This window comes from Sminthopsis crassicaudata, chromosome 6 (assembly GCF_048593235.1).
Source record: "Sminthopsis crassicaudata isolate SCR6 chromosome 6, ASM4859323v1, whole genome shotgun sequence".
Classification (NCBI taxonomy): Eukaryota; Metazoa; Chordata; class Mammalia; order Dasyuromorphia; family Dasyuridae; genus Sminthopsis; species Sminthopsis crassicaudata.
In genome coordinates this window covers 53,343,787-53,363,566 of record NC_133622.1, presented here as the reverse complement: position 1 = coordinate 53,363,566, position 19,780 = coordinate 53,343,787, and the positions used below count along the sequence as shown (strand labels likewise).

The 19,780-nt window shown below is 32.7% G+C and overlaps 1 protein-coding gene across 1 annotated transcript in view; it reads left to right on the top strand.

The window, feature by feature from the left end:
- The first annotated feature begins 1,156 nt into the window (after positions 1-1,156).
- LOC141547262 (transmembrane protease serine 11C-like) overlaps positions 1,157-19,780 on the top strand; it is a 73,973-nt gene continuing 55,349 nt past the window's right edge. Inside the window, exons 1-3 of the mRNA XM_074275744.1 lie at positions 1,157-1,174; positions 7,526-7,643; positions 14,111-14,229. Of these exons, the coding sequence (XP_074131845.1) occupies positions 1,157-1,174; positions 7,526-7,643; positions 14,111-14,229 (255 nt within the window). The remainder of the gene's footprint in view (positions 1,175-7,525; positions 7,644-14,110; positions 14,230-19,780) is intronic.

The following is a 19,780-nucleotide window of genomic DNA, read 5'->3' as shown; positions in this document are numbered from 1 at the left end:
TAAGGCAACTGGTTTCAGATTCCTTCCCTTTTCACATTCTCTACCTTGTGCGGTCCATACTTTTGTAGCAAACACTCAATCAAAATGCAACAAAAATTATCTTTATCTGGAAACAAGACTTTATTTTATCAGACACTGATAAAGAACAGGACATTCCTAAAAAAAAGATGTTTGAAATGGTTCTTGAAGGATAGGTGTGTTTGGATAAATGGAAAGGGGCAAAAATAGACTTGGAATCTGAAGTGAGTCTGTAAATATCATTTCAAGAAAGGTTAATTGAATATAAAAAAGTGTTAATGGAATCTTGCATGAGGAAAACAAAAGCTACTGATTGGCTAGGCAGTGATGAGGGAGGGGAACGTCCAGCAAATGTTATGCAAGCATATCACCTCTTAAATAGTTAAATAGATAAGTTAAACTGACAAGGCTCCAAATTCCCATCATTATTCTTAATTCAGGTAGCAGCACTCTTCATTGTTATCAGCTTACTAGTGGTAAACATCTGTTCCAAACCCCACTATATCATAAAATACAAAAGTTCCCTGCCTTCTGCCTCCTATAATTCTTTGAAGTAGGAAAAATCTATATTTCCCACCAGTTGCCTCACTGACAAGGGGCTGTATAACTTCAGAAAATGCTTTCTTATACCTAGAAGCTATTTGCAGACCACAGAGGGAAGGAACTGGTGAGGATGGTTGGAGAACAAGAAAAGCCTTCTAGATAAGATTTGAGCCGAGTAAACCAAGAAATCTAAGAAAAGGGGGGAAAAAGGTGTTTAGCTAGTGTGCACCAGCATGTCATGTATAAGAAACTAATTATATCAGACAGGCAGGATCTCAAGTCTAGGAGAGAAAAAAAGTGTAAGAACTTGGGAAAAGTGGGAAGTGATTAGATTATAAAGGGCTTTAAATGCCAAATCAGAGTTTTTATATTTAAATTTATGGTTTTTACATTTTATATTTATTTCTGAAGAGATATCACTGAATTATAATGAGTGGGAGCAGAGCAAAAGGGTCAGGGAGATATATAAACAGAGATTCACTTAAGGCAACTGAGTCAAGGATGGATTAGAGTAGGAAGAGATGGATCAAGGACACCAATTAGAAGGCTGTTTCAGTACTCAAGGTAAGAGGTAATATGGGCCTGTTCTAGAGTGATGGTTGAGCAGAAAAAGGTATGTAGTAAAAAAAATGCCATGAAATGACGAGGTAAAAATGACAAGATCTGGCAACAGACTAGATAAATAGTATGTGCAAATGGAAGTTAAAGATACCAAGGTTGTGAGTCTGGGTGAGTAGGAAGATAGGGATCTCCTCAATAGTAATAGAATAATTTAGAAAAGGGGAGAGTTTGGGTAGAGTTCTGTTTGGCACATGGTGAATCTGAGATATCTGTAGGACATCAAGTTTGAGATGTTTAAAAAGCAGTTGGTGATTCAGGAATGGAGATCTGGAAAGAAAATAGAACTATATGCATAAAAATAACAACTGCATAAAAATTGTTGAGCCAAGGAATGACATAGACCTGTTTCTTAAATCACTTTGTGAGCTATGTGGACATTGATGTATTTTCTAGGTATTTAATAAATGCTTGTTAATTGACTAAATGAACAACAACATGGCACCTCTGGAATCTGGCAATTCAGATATTTTTGCTACTTACTGAGCACAACCACTTTACATCCTAGAGCTACCAAAAGACTAACTTGAGCTCCCTCTAACAGCTCACAAAACTCAGAGTATATGGGCTCTATAATGGAATGAATGAGGTACAAGAATTATAAGAACAAGTGAGATTATTTCTTAGTTGAATTGAAATACCATAACTAAAACAAGAATCAATTTTAATCTATATGAATGTAGTTAGTGAATATTATGTATGTGTACGTTGGTGTTATTTTCCACACCAAAATCTCCTTGCACCAGTGAAATTTTAAGTCTGAATACTATGGTAGACCCTGAGGAATATACAAAAAAAAAAACAACTTACAATCAAAAGTAAGACCTATGCATAACAAAATAATTAAATTAGCAACATAAGGGTGTAGATGATTTAAAGGACAAATTGAGTAAATATAATAAGTAAATACTAGAGGAATTCATAGAAATAGGAAATAAATGTGGACTTAGGGGGGTGAGAAAAATCTCATAAAGAAGTAGAATTTGAAATGGTCCTTGAAGGATAGGTGGGTTTGGATAAATGGAAAGAAGCAAAATAAAGATTTGGAATCTGCGTCTGGAAATATAATTTCAAAGGAGGTTAGTTGAATATCAGTAAAGGTTTATAGTCTTGCATGGGGAAAATAAAAGGTGTAATTATCCTTTCCCTAATCTTAGCATTTTTTTGGTGTGCTTCCCTTCCCATTCACACTCTGTGAAAGGAGTAAAAGTATATTATTTATTTCTATTAGTAGCAGAATCTCAATGTTTAAAATAATGAGTGCATATTTCCCCCATGTCCAGAAAGTCTTTTCCTTAAGAAGAACAACTAGGTTCTTAGTACTATCTTCTAGCTCCTAGTAAATTCTCCCATTTCCAGGTCCCTAAGCATACATATATATAAAACCCCATATTCATCCTAACCAAACTGGACACTAAGAACCAGGACATTGAACAAGACAGAAAAGTACTGATAAACTAAAGCCACTGAATTTTAGCAAATTAAAATCTTTACTAGGCACTAGAATTAGGACAAAAGCAACATTTTAAAGAAGGCACAGAGGGACAAGAAAAGTGAAGAAAGAGGAAGGAGATTTGAGAGATACTCAAATCTAATGGAAAGTCAAGAATGAAAGAGATTAACATTCTGAGGAATGGCAAAGAAATGTACTGGAAAAGGTGAAGAAAGGAAATGTCAAGAAATAAGCTCTTCAAATTCATCTATACCTTAGAAGAAGCTTCATTCTTTATGGAAAGAGGGAGAAGTTGACTGTGGTTCTCAAAGCTGATGGTCATTCCACATAAAGACTCAAAATTTCAAATTTTGCTTCCAGTTTATTTTTATATATAATAATTTATAATTTATAGAGTGACATAAATGTACTTGGTATTTTACTAACATAAAATTAATTAATTAATGTTAGGAATGGACTTTGAAGATGAAAAGTTATGTAAATGCTGGGCAGAAGTATTATTATCATTACCATAAAACATAAAAGACACAGGACATTGCAAGCTAAAAGGACAAAGATGACAGTATGATAAAGCATAGGAGAAGATGATGGCAATGAGACAACTTCAGCAGGCAGAGCATTCATGGACCATTTTGCAAAACAGGTGGGTTGTAATGAGAATTGCACCAGGAAGACTGATGGAACTGATTTATTTTTCTTTTATTGACAGTGATAGCAGAGAAGGGAAATTTATGAAAAATCATAAATGTATAACTGGGAACTTTAAGGGCATTTTTATTTTGCACTTATATTTCAACCATTTTCTCCGACTGTCCCCAATGCTTGGAATGTTCTCCCTCCTCTGTTCCTACTATGTTCCTACTTTGGCTGCTTTAAGTCCCAACTGAAATCTCACCTTTAGAGAAAGCCTTCCCTCACCCTTCTTACTTATAGTGTCTTCCTTTTGTAAATTATTTCATATTTATCCTGAATATATAGCTTGATTGTTATATATTTGTTTGCTTATTTTCTCCTCCAGATTTGTTTACATTTTTATATCATTAGCACTTAGCATATAATAGATGCTTAATGAAGCAAAAATATTCTTACCATTTAATAATTATGACTCAAACAGAAATCTCTGTTTATGCGTTTAGATTAAAACATTGTTGCATAAGAATACAGAAGATCTTGTTATAGATGAGTAAAGTAAGAAGATATACAGGCAGACAGACAAATTCCTGGATTCTATATGTGAATTACTTAAAAGAAAATGTCTGGACAAGTTACTTAACCCTAATTGTTTCACAAAAAATAAAATAAAATAAAATAAAAACAAGACCTTAGATTGTCTACTTTTTAAAAATATTGATAAGAGGTTTAATTTGCATCAGAAATGAAACAAAGACTGGAGTGTTGAAATAGTATTTTTGTCTGAGAATCAAGGTGATATGATAAGGGTTTCTATGGTAACACAAATAGATAAGATTATGACTTCTAAGCTAGGCAATTTTGCACTTATAAAAGTGAAGAATAAGAACATTTTACAAACAAAGGACAATGCTGGAAAGCTGGGTTTGTCAGAAGAGAGAACTCAAAAACTCTCTCTCCCACCTCCAAGAAACAAATAGTTTAATCTAGTGCTTTTTCTGGTTTGATAACTTGTTTTAGAAAAAGATGAAAGTATGAGATTGAGAAGAGAGTATTTTTTTGAAGGAAAGTATTAATTATCTTCTAGGACTTTTCAGGAGTTATTTAAGTCAGTTAAATCCTAACAAACCAATGATATTTCTATTTTAGTAATTTCAGCTCTGATTAGAGTGGATTTTAAAGAAAAAATTTTAATTTATATAAAAATGTGAGCTATTTATTTAAATTATTCTTTCAGTCACTTCATTACTCTAAATAACTTATCAGAAAATTGTCATAGGCCAACACAGGTCACTCCAAAATATTAATTTGGCTTTTAAATACAAGTCAATATTGAGAAGTTGTTTGTGACCAATTCGAAAACAAGTCTCTAGTATTATATTGTTATAGCCTACTAACTGCATCAATCATAAATGACAAATCAAAAAACAAAAACCAAATCATATTGTGACCTCCCATTCCTACATCTAAAGCTGGAAATGACATCAGAGACCATAGTCATTTCACAGATGAGAAAACAGAAGAGAAAATGATTTGCTGTAGTCCATCTAGGTGGTAATCATAATGGTGATATTTGAATGCAGAATTCCAAAATTTTTTCCTACTAAAATAAACTGCAAAGTTAATAGTTTTAAGCAGATTATTTTGCTCCTCATTTAAAATTCTAGACTAGTGTTCTAGATGGATAAAACTTCTTGCCCTTATACTTTCTCATACTTTAGAAAGTGCAGAAATGTTATCAACTATTTAAAGGATTCTATAATTATTTTGTTTTGTTTTTTTTCTGGTTTTTAACAAATTGACTTTTTATTTTGAATCAACAAGTAAATGTTTATTTTCACTTTAATAACTCTCCTTCCCACTATCAATGAATGAATCTTTCTGAAACAGAAAAAGCAATTATATCATTGGATATATTCTTGTACTGTGCTAAGCATGAAGGGTATGACTTTACCTCCTTTAATATATTATTAAGTGCCTACCAGTTACAAAGTGCCTTTATAGACAGTCTAATACAAAGATTTTAAAAGATAGTGTTTTTTTCTTTGTTAGTAGGGATGATTGAGGAAAGAGAGAATAAAGGGGGAATGTAGATAATATAAAAATTATATCAATAAAATCTATCTCAGAAAAATGTATATTTCATGTCTTTTTTTTATTATTCTAGCTTTTTACTTACAAGATATATGCATGAGTAATTTTACAACACTGACAACTGCCAAGCTTTTTGTTCCAATTTTTCCCCTCCTTACCCCATCCCCTCCCCCAGATGGCAGGTCAACCAATACATGTTAAATGTGTTAAAGTATAAATTAAATACAATATATGTATACATGTTCAAACAGTTGTTTTGCTGAACAAAAAGAATCAGACTTTGAAATAGTGTACAATTAGCCTGTGAAGGAAATAAAAAATGCAGGCGGACAAAAATAGGGGTATTAGGAATTCTGTGTAGTGGTTCATAGTCATCTCCCAGAGTTCTTTCACTGGGTGTAGCTGGTTCATTACTGCTCAGTTGGAACTGATTTGGTTCATCTCATTGTTGAAGAGAGCCACGTCCATCAGAATTGATCATCATATAGTATTGTTGTTGGCATGTATAATGATCTTCTGGTTCTGCTCATCTCACTCAGCATCAGTTCATGTAAGTCTCTCCAGGCTTCTCTGAAATCATCCTGTTAGTCATTTCTTACAGAACAATAATATTCCATAATATTCATATAACACAATTTATTCAGCCAATCTCCAATTGATGGGCATCCACTCAGTTTCCAGTTTCTGGCCACTACAAAGAGGGCTGCCACAAACATTCTTGCACATACAGGTCCCTTTCCCTTCTTCAATATCTCTTTGGGATATAAGTCCAATAATAACACTGCTGAATCAAAGGGCATGCACAGCTTGATAACTTTTTGAGCATAGTTCTAAACCATTCACCAGAATGGCTGAATGTATTCACAATTCCACCAACAATGTATCAGTGCCCCTGTTCTCCCTTACATCCCCTCTAACATTCTGTATTATCTTTCCCTGTCATTCTAACTAATCTGACAGGGGTGTAGTGGTATCTCAGAGTTGTCTTAATTTGCATTTTTCTGATTAATAATGACTTGGAGCATCTTTTCATATGGCTAGAAATAGTTTCAATTTCTTCGTCTGAGAATTGTCTGTTCATATCCTTTGACCATATATCAATTGGAGAATGGCTTGATTTCTTATAAATTTGAGTCAAATCTCTATATATTTTGGAAATGAGGCCTTTATCAGAATCTTTATATTTCATGTCTTAAAGAGCTTCTAGTGTAATGGAATACTGGATATATGTTAGGTATGTTAAGGAATAAATATTGTACAAGGAGGTAAAGAGGTAAAAGAGAAATACAAAAGGATCTAGGAAAATTGGAAGAAAAATTCAACATTAATAGAAAGCCTTAGAAAGTCTCAAGATCATTATTCACCATTTTGTAAATAAAGTCCATTAGAGAAGGCATTGTTTTGGTTTTGTTCTTATATCCCCAGCAAATATACACACACATACACACACACACACACACACACACACTCATATATATTAGAAAAACATTTGTTCCTAAAATGTTTGTTGAACTGAATTGATCATCACAATGACCTCAACATAATGTTATACTGAGAATGTACTGGGCTATGATTTTTTTTATATCTTTCTTATCAATGTTAATAGATTACCTTGAAATTTCCCATTCAATAATGAATAATAATAATTTAAAATTTCTAAAACTTTAAGCTTCCTATGGACATATAAATCCCAATTTCTGGAGGTGGAACCAAGATAACTCAGCTGAGTTCTTCTTACATTCCCCTCTATCAATCCATATCATAATCCATCTATGAAACCCATAGGGTAGAACTCTTGTCAAGGACAAAACATAAAAAAAATCCAACAAAACCCTTCTTGCTAAAGGCCTTCCTTTGAATCTTTTAACAATATAGATACCAACATAATATTCAGGACTGCCTATCCATTATATATTATTATACATGCATATCATAATATATAATAAATATAATATAATTAATAAAATATACATATATGCATAAAAAAGTATGTATCTCATTCCACTTCTTGGGTAAATGTTCTCTGGTTTTTAAGCACACTCATTTACTGACTCCACAGCTAAAATAATATGTGATATGGAACGTCTTTATTCTAAATGCCAAAGTCAGCCTTTACCGTTGGAACTCCTTTGTTACACTTCTGTGTGTGTTTTTATCCCTTTTGCGCAGGACAGAGCCAGACACAAGCATGAAACTCACCAGATCTGGGAAAATCGCTCTGATTATCTTGGTGGTCATAATCGTGGCAGCATCATTGGAGTCATTGTTTACTTTGTGGTCTTGGTGAGTATCCATTTCATCAGCCTTCATACTCCTGTGAGTTCACTCTGATTCTAAAATTTTGGGTATCCCTAAAATACATTGGGGTTCTAGGCTGGTGTTGTGGATGTCCCAAAAGAAACCTTAGAAATTAAGGTAATTTCTAAGTCAAGAAGCAAAGTTTTATTTAATTTTAATGCCAATTAAAGCAGGCTAAAAACCAAGAGAGAAAGATAGCAATGATCAAGGAACAAACGGGTAAAATTAGAGGGAAAACTGTTAGAGTTGGAGTTGGAATTGGGGACTACAGAACAAAGAACAAAGCAAGAAAAAATGACACATAGGACTGGGGTTCACAAAGCTGGTAAGTTTTTGGCAATGGGGACTAGCAAGGCCTTCTTCTTTCTCTCATGAAACAAGTGCCCATTGTTTGAGTCTAGGTGTGAGATAATTTGGATGACAGACCAGACATCCTTGAAAGATTAGTGGAATAAAGATCTCAGTTCCCTTTCTTTCACACACACTCTCCAAGGCTCTGCTACATCACTCTCAATAACTACATTCCTAAAATGACTACATCATTCCCAAGGCCTGGTTTCCTGGGGTTTCTTATAAAGTATTGGGGTCTCTATTACTATTGGAGTTTCTACCATATTATTCCCAAAGCCTACACTATATAAAGATTTGGAAGGATATCATGTCAAAGATACTTCATGGATATTTCTCTTTCTATATTTGACATTTTAAGCTTTTATCATAGGCCGTTAGAGAAGCTAGGAATATTGGAAAGTGTGGGAAAGAAAAGAAGTTGACAAAATAAATTTGAGCAGAGCTAAGGCTATCAGTTTTGTACTCTAGAAGCCTAATGTTAATTTAACATACGCTTAACAATTTAATCTATTCAAGACACTGCTAAGGTTAAAAAAATAAATTATCACCTACATTTATGGAATTTACCTTCTAATAGGAAAGAGAACACACATATTAAAACAACTATGATGAAAGGAAGAAAGTAAAAATACAATTAGGAAGCATATAAAATTCAGTAGGAACTTAGAGATGAACAAGATTACTTCTAGCTGGAAATAGTAGGGAAGACTTCATTAGGAATCACAAAATCACAGAATTTTATTTAGAAGAGATCTCAGTGGCTATGTAATCCAAGAGATTAAATCACTGCTGAATGAACTCAGAGCAAGCACACCAGTTTAATCATTAAGCATTATGCTTAGCATTGGGGAGACAAAGAAAAAGTAAAAACAGTGCCATGTCCTCAAGAAACTTACATTTTTAATAGAGACAAAACACACATAGAGACATACACACACATATGAAGGCCAGAGCATTGAATTGTTTTTTTCTCTCAGAAGCAAACTTCAAGGATTTACTCCTTTTTCTACTTTGTTTACATATATATATATATACTTTTTTAAAATAAATATGTCCCAGTGGTTCTTTAAGAGTGTAAATGTTCCTCTAGAGAGAAGCATAAAATGGGATAAAAAAGAAATCTCTTGATATAGAAAAAAATAAATATTCAATATTCAAATATTCAATTGAAGTTGACTTTTTAGTTATAAAAGTCAGGGGCATGCTATTAAATGGTTTAATAATGGGGGGAGAAGATTACTTAATGACACATTTTAAGCTTAATCTCATGATTAACACTTTCCAAAGTCAACAATTAACAAAATATTAAATCAAGGCTTGGTTTGTAGTTTTGCTGATTTCCACCAAGTAAAGACTCAATCATCTCCCTTCCTCTGGTTAGAACTAGCTCCAGCACACTCCTGAAACCACCTCATATTTAAATATCATTTAATGTTTGCAAAGGGATAGATACATACATACATACATACATACATACATACATACATAGATACATACATAGATACATAGATAGATAGATAGATAGATAGATACAGATATGTAATCTCATTTGAACATCATATTAACCTTTTTTATTAGGTAAGAAACATTGAGAAACTGAGTCTGAGAGGGTAAGTAATTTGGCTAGAGTTATTCAAAGACTTCAAAGCCAAATTTCTTACTCTTCATGTCCTGAATTCATTCCATTATACTTCTCAATTTTTTTAATGTATAGAACTTAGTGTAGTACAAAGTAAAACAAATTGGAATCAGAAGAGATATATGAGACTCAGATTTTTTTAATCATTTAATTTCTTTGACCCTGAGCTTTCTCATCCTTAAAACCAAAATAATAGTAACCATTTCACAGGGTTTTTGTCACAAGGGTCAAATAAGACATAATTTATGAAATGTTTTATAAAACCTCTATTTTCCTTCCACTTTCCCTAACTAGCTTGTGTATATATATATATATATATATATATATATATATGTCTGTGTGTGTATATATATATACACACACACATACATACATACACATATGGGACAGCTAAATAGAAAAGTATATAGAGTTCAAATCTGGCCTCAGACTTACTAGCTATGTAACCTCAGGCAAGTCACTTAATCCTGTTTGCCTCAGTTTCCTCATCTGTAAAGTAAGCTGGGGAAGGAAATGGTAAACCACTCCAATATCTTTGCCAAGAAAACCCAAATAAGGTCACAAAGTCAGATACAACTGAACATATACTTATATATAGTCTTCTCTACATCCCAAAGAATAGAAAGGAATACACATTTATATAGCATCTACAATGTTCCAGGTACTAAGTGCGTTTTATAGTTATTACCTCATTTAATTCTCACAACAATCCTATGAGATAGGTCCTATTATTATCCCCATTTTACAGATCAGAAAACTGAGGCATATAGAGAGTAAGTGCCTTGTCCAAGGTCACATAGTTGGTAAGGGTCAAAGACTGGATGTGGACTCAGGTTTCCAATCCAGTATTCTAACTACTATGACAACAACAACCATAGGATATGAGCTCCTTAATATAGGGATTGTTTTCATTTTTTGTTCTTGCCAAGTGCTGAACATAGCACCTGTCGTAACAGATGCTTAATAAATCCTTGTTAACTGATTGAACCCAGAAGAGTAATTTTAATCAAGCAGAAATAAACAAACAACACTAAAATAATTTTCTTTTAAAATGAAATTTATAAATTATCAGTGCCAATGAGTTATTAAATATAGCCAATAGACTAACCCCCTCTTACACACACATGCGCACACACTTTATAGGGTAGCTCTTGATAAGATAAAACTTTCCACATATACGACTTTCCTTCCACCCAAGTTCATTTCAGCCAATTAGGCAATTGGAACATTTGTTTTTTGGAGGAGGCAGGTGGAAGTGGGTAGGGAAATCACACGATGTACTTGCTCTCCACCTCCACATTTTATACAAGAGAAATCAAGTTACAGTGAACATCAAGGTTATTTTTGAAGGTTAAAATAAATGGAACAAGGCAAGGACAATTCCATCCACTTTGTATTGGATGGGAGTAAAAGTTACCAAACACACGTATTTGTGTGTGCTATGCATATGTATATGCATATGTGCATTATAAATTATGTCAAGTATTTTTGATATCAATTAACTAAAATAACTGTCTTCTACATATCTCTCCAAATTGCTAAAACAGAATAATCTCTTAAAGCTTTGGTCAAAGATAATCATTTTGATTTATTATACCAGAAAAAAAATTAATAATAATAATAATAAAGGAGAATCAAGCAGAATGCGAATAAGTGAAAAGAACACTAAATTAAGAAATAGGACACATATTTTATTCCTACTAACTTCATGAGCTTGTTTGGATTATTTAACTTCTCTTGTACTTTTTCTGTCATTTATAAAATGGAAAAGTTACCCTAGATGATTTCTTTTAGTTTTGTCTTTCTGGGATTCTAGAATAAGATAAAAATTATGACTCCAAGCATCTTATAGTCTAAGGCAGTAGAAAAACTAAAGATACATTAAAAACTATAGAAACTATATTTAATTTAAACTATAATAATGCTTTATATGCACATTTGTGCTACAGGTTACAGAAGGAATTTCTTTGGTAAAATTATATTTTATCAAAATCTAACCTAGAGATTAGCTAATTTATAGTGGCAGTTATACTCCATAGAAAATTTTTAACTTTAGTGATTAAGCTACATGTAAATCTTTATCTTAAAAAAAAAGGAATACTCCTGGTTTTAACTACATAATTAGATCATCTGTATAATTCCTTAAATTACTACAGACTTGTAGGAACAAGTACAGTGACTCCTAAAAATGTTTAGAATAAGTGAGGAGTTGCTTCCTAATTGCTGGCTTCCTAATCCATCTTTTTAAAAAGTGTCCGGAGATTCCTAATGGGAATTCACCTGAGATTGTCTATGTAGGGTTAAAACATCTGACGAACAGTGAAAAAGTCCAAGCAATTATCTAAAATCTGCACCCATTTAAATATTTGGCATCAGTTAGACAAAATATCTATATGATTAACTGAATTTTATATTTTCCATCAAGATGCTTTGACATCACAGAAAGGCATTCTTAATTGGAACACTCCTCTTTTGAATGACACAAACTCAGCACCATTATTTGGGGTTTTACGACCTTTTAAAAAAAAACAGGGTTTTCTGGTTCCCCATTCCCAACTATAATCTTAGAATTAGAATTTTATATTATATTTATATGTGAATCTGCTGTTACCCATGATAGAATGTAAATTTTTCAAAAGCAGATATTTCTTTTTTAAATATAAGTAGGCTCTTGACATCTTCATTCAGCTGAGTGTGAGACTGATGTTTGCTGCCTCATTTAAATCATTCAAGATATCATCGGTCCTTTATGAAAGCTAAGGACAATGTTCTCTCTCTGATGACCAATCCGCTCCCAAGGATTAATCAGCATCTTTATATAAAAGATTTCCAGATCTCTGTGTCTTGTCCCAGTTTCTCTTCTCAATTTTAGTCCTCCTATTACCAATCTCCTATGAGACATTTCAATCTGCTATGCCAGAAGCATCTAAATTTTAATATGTCTAAAAAAACTGATTATCTTTAGACTCAAATCTAGTTATTTTCTTATCTTTCTTATTTTTATTAAAGGAACTTTCCCAGTTTAATCAATTGTCAAATCTTGCTACTTCCACCTCCACAGTGAAAACAATAATTAATAATAACAATATCTAATATTCATGTAGTGTTTTAAAGTTTGCAATATGCCTTGTAAATATTATTTTATCCTCACAACAATCCTGGGAGAAATGAGGAAACTGAGGTAGACAGCATTTGAGTGGCCTTCTCAGAATCACACACCTAGTTAAGACTCCACAATATCTTTCATATTCTATTATCTCTATTTACATAGCTACCACCTAAGTGCAAGCCCTCATCACCTCTGACTTAGATTATTGTAATGGTTTCATGATTGATCTCCTTTCCCACTAGTCTATCCTGACTCCCAAAATGATTTTCCTTAAAGATTTAGCTATTTCACTCACCCACTCAATCAACTCCAGTAGTTGATGAGTAAATCAATAAGCATTTTTTAAATGTTTACTATGTGCTAGGCATTGTGCTAAGCACTGAGGATAAAAAGAAATGTAAAAGTCAACTGAGCTCTTAAGGAGCTTACAGTCTAATGGGATCCCTAGTGACACTAATATCAAATTAAAAATCTCAGTTGAGTTTTAAAGCTCTTCACAAACTAACCCCAATCCTAGCTTTATCACCTCCTTATACATTATTTTCCCTATACTCTGCAATCCAGCCAAATAGGCTTCTGTATATATAATTTTATTGTTGAGTCTTCTTTTACAGATCATATTCTTTTATATGTTTTATATATATGTATATAATTGTTTGGATAGTTTCCCTGATTAGACAAAAGATTTTTGCCTTTCTTTCTATCCCCTATGCTTAATGCAGTTCCTGATGGGTCTGTGTGTGCTTTTTCACTGGTTATCATCCAAGCCTGGAAAGTATCCACTACTTCTTTTTGCCTCCAAGAATCTCTCCCTTCTTTCAAGATACAAGTCAAGTATTTCTACATGAAACATTCCCTGAGCTCCTCCACTGCTAGAGTCCTCACTTTCAAGTTAACTTGTAATAACAGCTCCCTATTTATTTGTATTTATTCTCTTTACATTTATTTTATGTGTTCATGTATATCTCTTTGTTGTATCTTCCTATATTATAAACTCCTTGCAAGTATGGATCATTTCATTCTTTTTCTTAAATCCCTACTACCTAGCCAGTGCCCAGAATAGAGAAGATGGTTAATAAGTATTTGTTTGATTATTACAGAAACATAATTGAGGTGGCATTGCATTCTAATATAATAAAATTGAATCCTGGTATATTTAATTTAAATTTTTAAAAAATATTTGAACACATTATTAAGTAGATCATAATTTTTAAAGAAAAATAACTTCTTTGCCAAAGTTATACTAACATTTTCTGAACATCCACCTTCTATTTCATATGCTGCTTCTTCCATGAGAATAGTAGTTAAATACAAAATGAGCAAAATAAATACTAATGTTTCCCTTTCTACTTTACAGGTAAAACACCTTTCTATTACCACATCAGCTTTAAACTTACTAATATTGACTATAAGAGTGATTTTGGCAAGCCATATTCTCAAGAATACATAAACCTAAATGAAAAGATAATGACTTTGGTAAGTTTGGGTTTTATTTTGCCTTTTTGCTTCTTCCAAACGATCCTTTTGGAAGTGATAGAAGTAAACTCTATGAATAAGAATAACAACATATTAATATAGCATTTTTATTCTTACAAAGTGCTTTCCTTATGACAACCAGGTACAAAGTTGGTACCTTGTACAAGTATCCTCATTTCCCAGATGATTAAACTAAGGTTCAAAGAAGTTAACTAAGTACATGACCTCACAGCTAGTAATTGTCGATACCAGGATTTGAGCCCTTATCTTCTCATCTTTCCATTATACCATGTTGCTTCTGTATGTAAAATAATCCAATGTAGTATTTTCAGTCCTTCTTTTTATATTTCCAGCTGAATTTGATCTGGGAAAGCTTTGTGAATCTAAATCATTAAGACATTTTAAAATGGTGATCCTATATAAATATAATGCTTTAGAAAATTTAATTCTTAAACACATTAAAGGATTTTAATCTCAGAAATGTTTAGTCTTTCTCACAATACAACTTATGACCTATCGATTCCTTCTCATCTTATGAGACTTCTAATTGTATTCTTCTATATATCCTCCACAAAAAGCCTACTGTGAGTGCTGGGAATCATCCCTCACTTTTATCATCTGACCAGCCTACATTTTCTTCTTATCAGATTATTCCTTGATGACACCCTTTACTCTTACTATTTGGAGTTATTCATTAGTTATAGGTTATATATTACTCCTATCTAATATGAACCTTTCCTTTGCCCTTTATATTGTGGTCATCTTTAGTTTTTCTGGTATTCCATTCAGTAGCACAAATAAAATGTTTGTAATGAAAAGTTGGATTTTTTCTGGTTATGGGAAGCTTGAATTTAGTAAAAGTATTTTGCAGTTTTTCAAAACCATGCAGACTACTTTTCTGGTATTCAAATTTAGGACCAGATGATTTTCTACCTATATTAGCTATAAAAATATGCATACTTTTGGACAAGCTCTATAGGGTCCTTCTTCAGATAAGGGATGAAATCTAAGTAATTGAATCATTTATCCATTTAGACTTTGCTCTGCGGATGATCAGACAAATTTCTTTGAGTCACTTTATTTTTCCAAGAGACTCTGTGATGTCTTGAGGGTTGCTGCAAATAATATGTCATCTGAAAATAGGAATATTTGAAAGATATCACCCTCCATGGGAAACCCCTTCTTAACCCAGACTGCACTGAATCTATTCTATCATAGGGGCAAATACATTTAATGAACAAACATCTCCCTGTTTTGTGCCGTGCTTGATGTTTATTATCAGAAGATAATACAACAGGGGTATTTCTGTTATTTCTTCTTCTGAGGAATCTTACTAGATTGGAGACACCTTGATATAAAAGATCTTACAAGGTGCTACTTGTTTTATTGAATCAAATGCTTTCTTTTCTATAATCAACCCACAATAATCACATTTTTAAATATTCTCTACATTTTTTCAATTATGAGATAACAAAAAAGAATTACATTTTTATATCATTTAGGAAAATCTGCTTATTTCCTATGAATATTCTCATAAAAGATACCCTCAACTTATGCAAAATTGACCCTCATAAAAAACTTTTTTTAAAAATGGAAGAGTAAGTGTATAGGCCAATAATAATTGGCTTCTTTATTTTGGATGTTAATAAGGCATGATTTTTTTCAGTGCCTTGGGTATCTCTGTTTCTTTCAAATACATGTGTGTCACCTCCATGATGATAAACTTGATTCAATCTGGCTGTCTTATTGATCTTTGTTCTCTTTAGTACCATCTCAACAACTTCTCTAGGCACCTCAGGCACTATAATGTTAGGTAGTTCCATTATCCTTGTTTTTTTTAAGTTTGTAAAAATGGTTTCCACAAATTTTTTATAAAAAAAAGTTATCATGTGCCTGTATTCCTCTTTCATCCTTGAATGCCATTGGGATGACTTTAGTTGGATCTCTTGCCAAGCTTTCTTTAATCTTCTATCTTTCTTTTATCTTCTATCACTTTTTTATGAGATGATACTGCTCATAAATATTCATCATATTATTTCTTAAGATTTTACAAAGGAGTTGTCTTGTAACCTAATGTTACCTATGGTAACAATATTTTATTCACTAAGTAATCAAATGTTTGTTAATTAAAACATTTTTGGACTCTTTTGGTTTCTGTGTTGTAAAAATTAAATTTATATGGGTTAACTTCTACATGAAATAGTTATGATTGGAGTTGATGTCATTTCTTTAGTTCATTTCCCAAGTATTTTAGTTTTTAATAGTTTATTCAAATAATTCCAAATATCTTTTCTCATTGCTATTCTCTCTTTATATTTATTATAAGTTATGTTTATAGCTTCTGCAAGTTGATATTTTGCCAGTGCACAGACAACTCTAGTATAACTATATCATTAATTATCCATCAGTTTTATTCTTTGTAATTTTTGCCGCTCATCATATTTACTACCTATGAATTTTTTCAGTATTCATGAAATACATGTGTGAATTTTCTATATATTTTACTAATCTTTGGCTTCTCTAATTTTTTTTCTCCTTAACCATACTTTGCCATATAGTTTTCTTTATTCTCATTTTTTCTACCTCTGAATTGAAGGTGCTGTAAATATTTTGTGTAAATGGAACCTTTTTATTTTTTTCTCCCTGGAGTATATGCTCATAACAATTTCTGTATCTAACAAACTTAAAATAATGACAATGAAGGAATAAAATATTCATATATATATATATATATATTTAACTCAGTGTAATACATTTCTTAATCCTGTATATAATACTGTATAGAAAAACACATTTAATTAAGACATAATTTAGATAGAGTCTCTAAGCTAAGATATAACATAACGATCTAGCACAATGGCCTAGCTAGGTGCTACTTGACTAATGCTGGCAATGTGCACCATCCTCTGATTTTTACTTGCTACTTTGATGTGCAGGGTTAAGTTCTAGGCAAATCTTCATTTCTCAACACAAAATGTTAGAGTTCCAGTTCATATATTCATTGGTTTCTCACCCTAACCTCAGTTTCCTAAAGAATAATCTTAGTGTGTGGTGCTCTAGTCTAGAGTTTCCCCAAAGAAAAGGCTACAAGTAAAAATAAAAGGTACTCAATGTACAAACACAAATCAGGTTAGGAGCAAAGAGTTTATTCCATTCAGAATAGGAAATACTAAGAAATAAAGAATCATAGACTAATTGGAACAGAATCAAATATCATTATTAGTAGAAGCAGTTGGAAGTCTATTTAAATTTTGGGCAGTTTTTTGGCAAATTTTTGTAATTTATGCAATTAGCCACTTTACATTTTACTTTTATTGAGTACAATTTGGGCAAGCAACAAAAGATATCATGTTTACAATGGCTTCTTTTTCTCTCACACTGCATCAGCCTTCTCTTTCCACCACTGGCATCACTGACAGAAAAGAAAACATAAAAAAAGGAAGTAAAAAAGTCATAGACCCTAGCAAAGATTCCCCTAGATACATTTCCTCTCTTTAACCTTAGACACCACAAGAGTAAAATCTATGGGATAGGAAAGAACTATATTTTGACATCCCTCACAGACAGTCACCCAAGTGGGTGGTGGATTCACAGAGGATGGCTCCATATCACATTATCTTAACAATTCAATGAACACAGTAGAAACCATTAAGGCATAAGAGGAAAGATGAGGTGATTCCTTTAGGATCAATGAAAATAATGAGTTTTCTTGAATTTTACAGAGACTTAAATTAAGTTGACGATTAGAAGTTAACACAAATCAATTGAAGCTTTTTTAATGATAGAAGAGCTTCATTCTACTAAATAGGAATATCATCTGTTCTCTTGATTATGAGATTTATAGCTGGAAATGGCCTTTACAGATAAGGAAACTGAAAGTCTGAGAAATAAAGTGTCTCACTGGGAAGGTCAGGGAATTAAAAGGCAGTGCCAAGATTAAAACCCAGATCTTCTGGGCCACTTTTCACTGTACCATGCTTCTGTAAATTACAGACTATAATATGATGACAAGAAACAGAATATTGTTTAAGAACTATTATGCAATCATCCTATTCAGACCAATTCATTTAAGAGAATTAGCAACCTTCTAAAATATTCGTTTAACCTAAAACTTCATAAATATATTCAAATGATCCTGGTATTCTGCACCAAGGAGCTTGAGCTTTCTCATTCCAGTTCAGGACTGAATTCTAGCAAAAGGGAGTTGCCAGGTATTACTCATATTCATCTTTAGGTCACTTTTACATTTGTCTGAGTAACTGAACTTGCACGCCTTTCTTTTCATTTTCATTAAGCATAATGATGCTCTATATATTATAGTTATTATCAAGTATATTCCTAAGTAACACCAGTGAAATATAATAATATACACAAAGTGGAGGTATATATCATTAACAATAAACTGTACCAGATAAATGTACCAAACAGTAACAATGAGGGAGGAATAGGGATTGCTCCTGTGATCTCATTGGTAGAGGAAATTCCTGGGTGAAGAAACTCCCTTTGCCATCTAAGTCACCGACACTTTTTCTGCAACTTATGGTCTTAGAAAGCTGCCTAGAGCACTGACAAGTATAGAGTCACATGGCCAAAATTGTCATATATGAGATCTGAAGCCATGGCTTTCTGGCTGTAAAGTCAGATCTCTACCTACTACTCCAATTATCTCCATTTCATCTAATTTCTTCCAAAATGATTATTTTGGAAAGCACAGGTCGGTGGTTCAATGGATAAAGTGCTGGGTCTGGGGTAAGGACGACTCATCTTCCTGAGTTCAAATCTGGCCTCAGACTTTTGCTAGCTGTGTGATCCTGCACTTACTCAATTTGCCTCAGTTTCCTCATTTGTAAAATGAGCTAGAGAAGGAAATAGCAAAGCACTCCAATATCTTTGCCAAGAAAACCCCATGTGGAGTCATAAAGATTTGGATGCATCTGAAGTATAACAAAATTATTTTGTGATTTCCCTTGGGGAAAAAAAAGAAAGAAAGAAATGAAGAGAGTGAATAAAAAGAATCATTATTTCACTGAGGACAACATTTTTGAAACACTGAAGCAAGAATATCAAGGAAAATGGGTGTATGTAATTGTTATTTTACAAATGAGGTTTTAGAGCTTCATAAAGTTATGCAACTTGCCCAATATTACACAGATGACAGCGGGAATTAGAGTCCGTGAACTTTAAATCGAGCAGATAACACTGTTGCACATGTCATCTGCTTAAGAGAGCCCAGAAAGATACATTTTCAGGACCCACAAATCACTACTGCTGCTTCCACAACTACTGAAAAATTATTACTCGGGTTATTGATCAAATATCAGATTGCTCATTGAACTTGCTTTAAAGCCAAGTTTTAGGAAATAAACTTGGGAAACCTATCTCTGTCTAAGCAGAGTAAGATAACTGAGTAAGATTAAAAAGTCCATCAGAAGGCTGACCCAGAAAGCGTAGTTTAGTGTTTTAAAAAACTACAACTTCTCAGCTAGGAAAGAGATAGAATATACCATCACTTGGACTGAACCAGTCAGATTATGCTTCTCTGGAAAGTTGG